This window comes from Motacilla alba, chromosome 6 (genome assembly GCF_015832195.1).
Source record: "Motacilla alba alba isolate MOTALB_02 chromosome 6, Motacilla_alba_V1.0_pri, whole genome shotgun sequence".
In the NCBI taxonomy this organism is placed as follows: Eukaryota; Metazoa; Chordata; class Aves; order Passeriformes; family Motacillidae; genus Motacilla; species Motacilla alba.
The window spans coordinates 23108286-23118853 of NC_052021.1; the positions used below are offsets into that span (position 1 = coordinate 23108286).

Sequence of the window (10568 nt, forward strand, 5' to 3'; positions counted from 1 at the left end):
GGGATTGACACTTCCCCAGGGACACCAGAAGTGTGGCCATATGACCCCATTTCACACATCTGAGCCAACAGTCCCAGTGTGGCACAGGGTGGAAAGTCAAGATCGCAGCACACACCCACCCACCCTGCTGCTGCCCCCCTCACCTCTTCCAGCTTGCCAGAGACAGGTACAAGCTTGGGGGGCGGCCCCCGAAGGTGATCACTTGGTGCTTGGTCATCACGGAGATCATCTGAGTCGCTACAGGGGCTGGCAGGAGAGGAGGCATCAAGCCAGTCCGCACAGAAGCCCCCATTGGCATAGGAGTGGGTGACACCGGGCACAGACACACGGGGCTCCTCAGGAGTGGCTCGGAGTAGCCCCTCCTGCTTGCAGAAGGAGGCGGTGGAGGGGTCCCCATCACTTGCACAGTCGTGGCGAGGCCGGACGGGCAGGAGGCTGCCCACGCTGCCCATGGCGGCAGGGGGTGAGCGGGCGGTGGCGCGGAGCTGCGTGGCCCCCTCGGAAACGGCCTCAAGGGGCACTGGCAGCGTCTGCACGATGGCCATGGCGGGGGGGCCCCCGGCGGGCAGGGGCACATGGGCAGCCTGCAGGCACAGGAGACAGGACATCAGAGCCACGGGTACTGACAACAGTGCCCCACCTAGGTGGGCATGGGGGCATCCCCAGGTGCCCAGTCACCATGCCCAATCTTATTAGTGAAGGTTGGCCCAAGGGCAGGAGATGCCAAATGAACCGGAACAAAACCAGGATTAGCTGGGGATGCTGGAGCCGCTGGAACCCCCAAGTTGGCCTGAGCACCCCAATGGAGCAGCCTGGGGCTGCCAGGGGCTCTGGGGTGCCGGTGGCACAGTAGGGCAGTGGTGATGCAGTCCTGCCTCGTGCCGTGCCCTGGCGTGACCCTGCCACGGGAAGTGTGCCAGGATTGGAGGCGAATCCCGAGAGGCCTGCAGAGAGCTGGCTCACAGGCAGCCTGCCCGCCTGTCTGCCCCCTGGGCATCACGGAGGGCAGGGGACAGCCCCACACACCACGGTCAGCCACCTCCTCTGCCCCACAGCCCCCACCTCTCAGCAGTGATCCCACAGAGCCTGCTTTCCACCTCCAACCACCCACAGTGGGGAACAGGGCTCCCTGGAGAGGGCCACCAAGGGGGAAGCTGCCAGGGGGGCACCAGGCTCTTTCCCAGCCCCAGCACACGGAGGCTTGTTCCCACCCCTCCAAATGGGAGGGCTCTGCCGCTCTCTGCCGTGACTCCCCCTGCCCCAACCCACGCCATACGCCCGCGTGACGGGAGCCGGCCGACGGGCCGGATCCATCCCCTGCTGCCTCATCGCATCTCGCACATGGCTGCGGCTGGCACAGGGCGCGGGCGGGGGGGGGGACGCTGCCCGCACGGTCTCGCCCGCCGAGCTGTCACCTGAAATCAATCCGCCTGCCAGCGCCCGGGGAGGGGCGAGCGGGGCAGAGATGCCGGCGAGCCGACCCCCCCGCCACCGTCACCCCCACCGGCACGTGCCACCCCCCGGCACGGCGACCTCACACCGCGCTCGTGGTGCCCTTGGGTGGGCAGTGGGTGACGCCCCCCCAGCTCCGCTCACCTCGCCAGCCGCTGCCCATCCGTCCGGTCCTCTCGGGCCCCCGCACCGCGAACACGGCTCCGCCGGCCCCTGCAGCGGGGAGGAGGAAGAGGAGGGGGTCAGGGGGCTGAACGGCAGCAGGGTCCCTCGTGCTCCCCGCTGCCCCCTCCGCCCCAAATGCCCGAGCCGGCAGGGCCAAGGCAGGTGGTGCCAGCGTGGCACTGAGGGTGGCAGGGGAGCCCGGCGGCGGGTGCGCTGCTCCTGGCACCCAGGGTGGGCTGCGGTCAACCCGGGAAGTGTGGTGAGGACAAGAGCCCGCCACTGGGGACCTGCTGCTGCCAGAGGAACGGGAATCAGGGACCAGGAACACCAAAGGGACATCTAATGGCCTCCAGCCCAGCCAGCCAAGGCACAGTACCCCATCCCAGCGAAACTCCCCCAGGATGTTCGGATCAAGAGGACGGACAGCCCTGGGGACAGTGGGTCCCTGCACAGCCTGGAGGGGACAGGGTCACTTCTGGGGCCCCGCCGGGCAGGGAGTGGGAACACACTTTATCTTCTCCCTCCCCCCAGCCCACGGGCCTGCCGAGAGGGTCCCACCGCCGCCCGCGGAGAGAGGGAGTGCCCAGGCCGGCCTCCAGCCGCCCAGTAAAACCGGTCACCAACGGGGGTGGCGTCACCTCCAGCCACTCCGGCCGGAGCACAGCGCTGCCGGATCCCACCGTTCCGACCCCTAAACGGCAAGGGAACACTAGTCCCTGCTCTGCCAGACCCCCCCACCCTGACCTACCGGGGGAATTCCGGGCCCCCGGGGACCCCCGTGCCTCGACGGCATCTCAGGGCCACCCCCGAGCAGGGAGAATGAGGGTCAGCCCCCGTCCCTCCCCACACAGCCAGCAGATGTGGGACGGACACCATCCATGCTCGGCGGCGCCCCTCTCCAGGCCCCCGGCATCCTGAGGTTCCCCCAACGATGCTGCCCCCGCTGCCCCCCTTGCCCGCCCAACGCCCCCCCCGCCCTCCCACCCACCGTCCGCTGCCCCACTGAGCCCCAGCCTGACCCACGGTGCTTCCACCCATCCCAACCCCACAGCACCCTGACATGCCCCATGGTGCCCGTGGGCCCCGCTGCACTACAGCTCCCCCACACTGCCCTAAGCCATCCCCAAAGTTCCCCATGACACCCCTAAAATGCTTCACGGCGCTCCTGGGCCTCTGCTGAACCACATCGCCCCTAAAGTGCTCCTAAACCACCCCCAAAGTGCTCCAAAACACCCGCAAAGTGCCCCACGGAGCGCCTAGGCCTGCACTGCCCAACGGCTCGCCCCTGAAGCACCCCAAAAGTGCCCCGCGACCCCCTCAACCACCCCGCTGAGCCCCTGGGCCGCTGCATTCGCGGGACCGTCCCGAAGTGTCCCGAAACATCCCCAAAGCACCGCACGGAGCTCCAGGGCCGCCGCTGCCCCCCCAGCCCCCGGACCCCCCCAAATCGGCCTCGGGGGGCCCGGCCCCACAACACCCCAAGGGCCGGCAGCACCCCCCGAAGCACCCCGCCAGCCAACTCCCCGGAGCGCCCCCGCGGCCCGCCGGCCCCACGGGACCCCCGGGCGCCCCCGGCCCGGCCCCCGCACTCACCGCGGCCCCGCCGCCGCCTCCCGCTCCGCGCCGCGCCCCGGCCCCGCCCCGAGCAGGCCCCGCCCCACCACCGCCACGCCCCCCACGGCTCCGCCCCCGCACGAGGCCACGCCCCCGCGGGCAGGGGCCGGGGCACGGGCACCGGGGGGCGCGTGGGGCACCCCCGCCCGGGACATCCACAGGCACGTCCGCTCCGGGGAATTCCCGGCGCTCATCCCCTTCTCTCCCCCAGCCAAGCCCCCCGTCTCAGGGTTCTGCGCCCCCAAAGCATCCCCGGGTCTCCGGGGTGAAAAAGCCTCTAGATTGCCCCCCCTCCGCAATTATTTGGTGAGCCCAGCACTCTGCTAAGGGGCCTGAGGGCCTCTGCTCCACTTGACATCACACTGTCCCTCTCCATGAGTTGTTACAGCTATTGCCATCCTCCAGCCTTTCGTGGAGACCCGAAGTGGAGGCAAAAGGAGAATAAAATAAACCCTCAAGAAACCACCTGTCCCCCAGGGTCTGGGATCAGCCAGCAGCCCCCCAAAGGCTCAGCTTCTTCACCCCCTCTAGGGCCCACAGAGGGATAGGTAGATGGGGCCCTGGGCTATCCCACTGCCTCGCTTCCACTCTAGACCCCCATGATAGCACCTCACCTGAACTAGACTGGGTCAAATAGAAGCCAGTGAGATGGAGGGAACCCTTGGGCTGAGAGGGGAAACCACAGCCCCCACCCACATCGCCATGTGAACCCTGACCCAGCTCCACTCTCCCCCCTGCCTTACCTCTGCTTCCCCAGGACCTTCCTCTGCTACCACCCTCTGCACCTGCCTGTGGGTGCTCAGACCTGCACTGACAGCACCCAAGGGTGCTCTCCAGGCGAGCTGGTGCACCCCGGAAACCTAGGGCTGGGTGTGTACCACCTGCCTGCTCTGGGCCCTCATTATGGCTCAGGTTAAAACTATTCCCAGCATGGAGGTTGGTAATAATCCCGTGTGCCAGGGCTCGGGCAGCATGCTCAGCGCAGCAGGGACAACATCGGGGGGCACCTCCTCCCTGGCCAGGGTACCCTCCCAAGACCCAGGGTACTCCAGTCACAGAAACAAAAGGCACTCATATTTATGCTTTAATAAAACTAGAAAGAGGAAAAAAAATCAAAGGGATTAGACCAAGATCCAGCCATGGACACTCCCTACCACGGCAAGGACTAGTCAGGTCACAGTGTTTGCTGCCCGCAGCCCTGAGGACAGGGGGGCTGGCAGCCCCCCCAAACCCAGCAGAGCAAGGCAGGACTGTTCCCCACATGGTTTTATTATTGCTGGTGATGCCCTCCCAGAGAAAGGGGCTTGGGAGACCCTGAGCAAAGGGGGCCAGGTCAGGCACCAGCCCAGTGGGTAGAAACAGCAAGTTCCATGTTACACCTGCTCCCACCCTGGAGCATGAGCCACCCACAGTCTCCCACACTTTCCTTCACCATCTTTCCCTTGCTGGCTCCATCCCATGCAGGACTGAGCCCACAGACCCCATTTGTGACAGGGAGATTTCTACTACGTGTCCCTCTGCATAGCTGCCCCCCACAATCCCTCCCACTTAGTGACAGCTCAGGATTTCAGCTCCATTTTAGACATAATTTAACAACTTGTCCCAGGTCCAGAGATACCCAAGTCCTGGACCTGCAGATTATCCTCACCATCATCCAGGTTACTCTCTCTCCACTCCCACCATGCTCCCAGCACTCAGCACCAATGCGGAGCAGCCAGTGCTTGTTGAAGCACCCTCCCCATCCACTCTTCGCTAGGATGGGACCACTCCTCCTCTTACGGTGGTCTCCCATCTCAGAGACACTGTGCTGGTGGTCAAGAGGTTTGTTCATGCAGGAGAAAGGGCCACAGAGCCCCATGGCAGAGGCTCCCAGGGAAGAGAAGCTGGCATATTCCAGCCTTGGGCTGCCAGAACTAGGATCTGTTCCTTCAGACGAACTGAGGAAGAGACCTGCTGGGCTCATGGCTTCTTGGAGGCTCCTGAGCCTCCCTCCACGATTTTGTTGGCTAAAATCTCCTTCTCCTCCTTCATCTTCTTCAGCCTGACCTTGCTTTTGGAAGATGAGAAGGAGAGCGAGGCCTTGCTGAACTCCAGCGGGAAGATACCCACGTCCCCATCAAAGCGATTCTTGGACACCTGCAGGTAGCGCTTCCCTGGCCCTGTCACCAGCTTACGGTCTTGCAGGATGAGGACGTTGTCGGCCTCCTGGCTGGCCTGGGGAGAGGAAAACATCTCCAGAAAGGGTGCAAGGAATGCTGCCAGAGTGACAGGCCTCAGAGATGCTCACAAACACTTGCCCAGCTCCTTTAAACCCTTTTACAGGGCACCCCATGCCACAGTAACTCCAGCATTTCCCCAGCACCAACCCCTTGTGTTCCCCTGGAACGTCCAGTGACCCACCAAGCACATCCTGCGCCACAGCCCACCCTGGGGAAATGGGATCACTGGAGGGTTGTGTACAGAGAGCACCTCTCGTCCACTACTGCAAGGCTGGTCAGCATCACGGAAGAGACTGGAATACTCAGAACCCGTCCCCACACCCTCCCTGCCTCCCTCTTTAATTATCTCCTACTACATTCCACCCACAGTCAGTATTAATTAACTGCACCTAAAGCCCCAACAGAGCTTCAGCTGACAATGGGTTTGCTCTCTGCCTGCATCAGGACTCTGGGAGACATCCCACACCTTTAAGTCCCCAGTGATGATCCAGGGCGCTGATGGCAGCTGAGGATGACTGCCCCACATATCCTAGCCCTTCCTGGGAATACACTTGCACCCAAGGGACAGGAAGAGCCACTCTGGCCCAGCTCACCTTGGCAGAGCCAAAGATGGAGGCTGTCTGCAGCTCCTTCTCATCATCCTCCTTGCGAGGATGGATGATCAGGGTGATGTGGCACGTGTTGTCCGTGGCAAACTTGCGGAAGGCACCAACGATGAAGTCCTGGGCAGCGAGCCTGCCACAGCAGCAAGAATGGGGTCAGGGGCTGGCATTGCTCAGTGGCAGGAGGCAGCAAGGTGCTGATCCCCACAGCAGAAACCACCCGGGAATGTGAGGCAAACAAGCCCACATGGAAGAAGGATGTGGTATGGCAGGGGTGGCTGGTAACCTGCTCACCCCTTCCCACCTCTTCCTCCCTAGGGCACTGGTTGCCCTTTAATGAAACAGGGTGACCAGAGAGGAGTAAAGGCGACACCCTGCAACACCCTGTGCAGAACCCCAGGCCCTGGTGTGAGACCTGACAGGGACAGCTCCAGCAGTCAGGGTGACAGAGGAAGGAAGGGTCACACTGAAGAAGGACTACCTGTCCACAGAGAGGTGCTCGTGTCCCATCATGAACTGGAGATTGTCAACGACCACGTGGGTGATGTCGTACATGTAGACTGCATGCTGCATGGTGTCAATCACTGTCCTGAGCAGGGGAGATCAGGATCAGCTCCAGGGATTAGTGGAGGTAGGGATGGGAATGCTGAGCCAGGGAAAGGGATGCAGAGAAAGAGCTGGAAGGTACCAGGCTGGGTCCTCATGGGACCCGGGCACATCCCACCTCTGCACCTCCCCCACTGTATAGGAGGTGCAGCCCCATCCCCCAAGTACAGATAGTTGGGATCAGAAGGACCCAGCACTGCCCACACAGTCTCTGTCTACTGCCCTGCAATGCCCCCAGCCCATGGGGATACTCAGGGCACACAGGGATGCATGCAGGTGCACAGTGCCTGATGAATAAAAGGGGTTAGAGGGACCTGTCCTCTCTCTTCAGCAAACAACAGCACTGCAGGTAAGCAGGGTGTGAGGGGACATGTCCTGCCGTGGGCACAGGCTGGCTTCAGGGTCAAGTCCCCTCCTTCACCCCCACCCCAGAGAGAGTCTGTGAGAGTCCCCGTGACACGAGGAACACAGGTGGTTGGCCACACAGTCCCCACACACCAACCCTGGGACTTGAACAGTCCCAATGTGAGTCCTGGCAGCCCCAAATCTGTGACTCACTGCGGGGGAAGAGCCCCAGCTCCCCAAGGCCCTGCAGCACATGCCGTGAGGGGTAAATGCCACTGGGAATGGAGGTGCAGGACCATACTTGATGTTCTGCTGGCCATGGAAGGTCATGAAGTAGAGCGGGAGCTCCTCGAAGCGATCAGCCCACTCATCGTACAGCTCTAGCTGGTCCTCCAGGCGCCGGCCAGCGAACTGCGTCAGCATGATTTTGGCCAGACGGACGTTGTTGATCTCAAAGCTGCCCCACAGTGTGCACACGCCCTGCATGCACAGGTCTAGTGCATACTCGCTGATAAACGTGGTCTTCCCACTGCCCGTTGGGCCTGGTACAAGGACAACAACAGGAGAATTAGCTGGGGGAGATCATCTGACCCATCCTGACCGTGTTGGGGGGTTGTTTAGAGGTGGAAGCACCAGGGATCAGGGTAAGAGAAGCCCATCTGCAGCACTCAGACCATAAACAAACTTCTCATGCCACACTACACACCTGGGTGCTTGGGCACGGCCTCCCACAGCTTATGGGTCCCCACAGGTCCCTGTGAAGGGCTGGGCAGCCAGTGGGGAGAGCACAGGGAGGGTTCAGGGTGGCAGGCGGGAGCAGGGGTAAGGGACAGCCCAGAACTTCCTACACTGCCCCAGGCAGGGAGCCCTTCACCACATTGGCATGCACAGTCCCACCGAACTGAGGAATGCACCCCAGCCTCTCACACACCCGAAAGACAGGCTCAGCAAAAGCCTTGAGCAGAAAGAGACCTGGAAGACTCGTGAAGCACCACTCCCAGGAGGGTGAAGCCACCAAACACCCCTCTGCTCGCCCTATCCACCAGTCGTTGTGCCTGTTACCTGTGAAGATGGTGAGCTCCCCTCTGCGGTGCCCTTTGAGGAGCTTGTTGAGCTCGGGGAAACGTGCCCACTTGACGCCAGACACCTGCTCGGTGTTCACCAGCTCCCCGAACACCTCCTCGCGCAGCTGCCGGAAGGAGATGATGGATTTGTGGCTGGCAAGCAGGGCAGAACGCAGGATTTTGGTGACGTTCAGCCCCTGGTTCAGAGCCTCCAAGGGCCGGGGCTGCAGGTTGCCAGGGCGCACCAGAGAGCAGCGCTTGAGGCTCAGCTTGCGAGCAAAGAGCTTGGCAGCTTCCCAGGAGCGCAAGTCCTCGCCGAGCCACAGCGTGATGCGCTTGAACTGCTCCAGGTAGGGAAGAAGGGTGGGAGGCAGGCAGCTGGCCCCCCGTGGCAGGGCCAGGCTGGCCACTCCTGCAGCTTGGTGCAGGGCCAGGGCATCCAGCTCCCACCCAGTTAAGACTAGCTCTGTGTCTCGGCGGCCAATCAGGGGCAGCCCAAAAAGATTGCGATAGGAATCGAAGCGGGGTAAAGTCTCTTCCACGTAAGTTTTTGTGCCCCCTTTTTTCTCCACCCTCAGGAGCTTCAGGCCCTTCAGGGTCGCATCTTGAGGACTGAACCAGGGGAAGACGAGAGACCTGGCAGTCCTCAGATAACGGACACCGAAGCGTTTCAAAGTGGCATCTGTCACCTGGGAGATACCAAACAAAGCCTTCGTCTCCTTGGTCTCCTTCTCATCCAGCAGCTCCCAGAGCGGCAGAGCCCGTTCCCAGATGCAGCGGGCATCCTCGCGAGCCTGTCGCATTTCCTCCTCCGTCTCCTCCGAGCTGGCAGGGGGAATGGGGGTAACGCCATGGTGCCGCATTTCCACGTTAGCCTGGAAGTCCTGCCAGGTGCCCTCGGCCAGGGTGGCCGTGCACAGGAAGCTGCCCGTGGTCTTGTCAATGAAAAGCGTGAATGGGGCATTGGCGGACAGCGGCTGGTCCCCGCGGTCGGCGGTGAAGAGGCTGGGGGTGTGCAGGCAGCTGTACCCATCGTGGAAGGGGATGTCCTGCGCCCGCAGGTACTGGCGGATCTCGGTGATGGAGACGGAGGGCGCGGGCCCGTCGGGGGAGGGCAGCACGCCCTTCTTGTAGCGCCGCTGGCCGAGGCGGCCCGGCGCCCCGGGGCTCAGCGAGGCTCCTTTGCTCCTGGCCCCCCCGCACAGCAGCGGCAGGAGGCGGCTGGCGGCTCGTCCGGGCCGCAGGGGCACCAGCGCCATCCTGACCGCCCCGGCACCCACCCGCGCCTCCGCCGCTCCGCATGGGCGGCCGCCCGCGGCGCCCGGCCCCGCAGAGCCGCTCAGGCCGCAGCCCCCACGTGGGTCCGCACGGACACCGCCATTGCTCGTCCCGCTCCCGGCGCGTCACTTCCCGGCGGGGTCGGGGGTGCCCCGTCCCGCCCTTCCCGCCCGTTCCGGCTCCGGGTGAGCGCCGAGCCATGACGGGCCGCGGGTCGCCCAGCCGGTTCCTGACCGCCGTGCTGCACAACGGCGTGGGCCGGTACGTGCGGCAGCTCCAGCGCCTGCAGCTCCTCTTCAGCCCCACCGCGGCCGACGCCCGCGGCGCCAGGTACCGCCGGAGGCACCACCCGACTGCCGGGCATGGGGCGGGGGGAGCCTGGTGACCTCTTAAGTGGCAGGAGGGGTCTTCCCCGGGGCCTGTCAGCGTGGGGAAGGGACAGTGCAGCTGCCGCTGATCACACGGCACCGGCGGGGTGGGACCCCCAACCTCCTGCGAGACGGGGCAGGAGCTGGAAGGCGGCACCGGGGGCACCACCCCAAGTTCTGCGCTGTGACCCCTCCGGTGGGTCCGGCACGGGCCGACGGTGACCCATGTCTGGCGGCTCTGGCGATTCGTCCCTTCTCTGGCCCGGCTGGGGCTGAGGGTCCCCTCTGGCCCCCAGGCAGTTCGTGGAGGAGGCGGCACAGGACTTCGCCCGGCAGCACCCCGATGTCGTCCTCTACGTGAGCCCCCACTCGGGCCCGGGCCCGGCCCCGGTGCTGCGGGCCGAGTACTGTGAGTGCTGGGGGTTTGGGCACGGGAGGGGATGGGGGTCTCCCTGCCCTGCCCCGCTCTGCACCACCTCTGCCCGGCGCACATGGTGCCAGGGCAGCTGCCGTGGGATGGGGGAGCAGCAGCTGCCCCCGGGGGCTGTGGAGGGGGGGAATCGCGGCCTGACCCCCTCACTCTGCTGCAGTGAACGGGACGGTGCGGGACGAGCTCATTGCCAGCATGACGAGTGAGGAGATCGTGCAGCTGGCCACCAAGCTGGCCAACCAGTCTGGCCTGGACATCATCCGCATCCGCAAGCCCTTCCACACCGACAACCCCAGCATCCAGGGCCAGTGGCACCCCCTCACCAACAAACCCTCCATCCTCACCGTCCAGGGCCCACGCCCACAGCCCCAATAAAGCCTTTTCCACCTCCACGTCTCTGCATTCATTTCTCCTGCCTTTAGAGG

General features: G+C 64.0%; 3 protein-coding genes across 3 annotated transcripts; 1 reads left to right on the forward strand and 2 right to left on the reverse strand.

The window, feature by feature from the left end:
- Positions 1 to 51: 51 nt before the first annotated feature.
- Positions 52 to 3254, reverse strand: LZTS2 (leucine zipper tumor suppressor 2). Its single transcript, XM_038141713.1, has 4 exons — positions 3211 to 3254; positions 1597 to 1665; positions 116 to 584; positions 52 to 59 (listed from the first exon to the last, which is right to left on the reverse strand). Exons 3-4 carry the CDS (start codon positions 543 to 545, stop codon positions 52 to 54), a joined length of 438 nt encoding a protein of 145 aa, XP_037997641.1. The 5' UTR covers positions 546 to 584; positions 1597 to 1665; positions 3211 to 3254.
- Positions 3255 to 4298: 1044 nt separating this feature from the next.
- TWNK (twinkle mtDNA helicase) lies at positions 4299 to 9459 on the reverse strand. The gene is made up of 5 exons (XM_038140394.1): positions 8066 to 9459; positions 7305 to 7545; positions 6534 to 6641; positions 6044 to 6185; positions 4299 to 5445 (listed from the first exon to the last, which is right to left on the reverse strand). The coding sequence occupies exons 1-5, from the start codon at positions 9324 to 9326 to the stop codon at positions 5191 to 5193; spliced, it is 2007 nt and encodes a 668-aa protein (XP_037996322.1). The 5' UTR covers positions 9327 to 9459; the 3' UTR covers positions 4299 to 5190.
- Positions 9460 to 9498: 39 nt separating this feature from the next.
- Positions 9499 to 10535, forward strand: MRPL43 (mitochondrial ribosomal protein L43). Its single transcript, XM_038140396.1, has 3 exons — positions 9499 to 9675; positions 10010 to 10122; positions 10304 to 10535. Exons 1-3 carry the CDS (start codon positions 9545 to 9547, stop codon positions 10516 to 10518), a joined length of 459 nt encoding a protein of 152 aa, XP_037996324.1. The 5' UTR covers positions 9499 to 9544; the 3' UTR covers positions 10519 to 10535.
- The last annotated feature ends 33 nt before the right edge of the window (positions 10536 to 10568 follow it).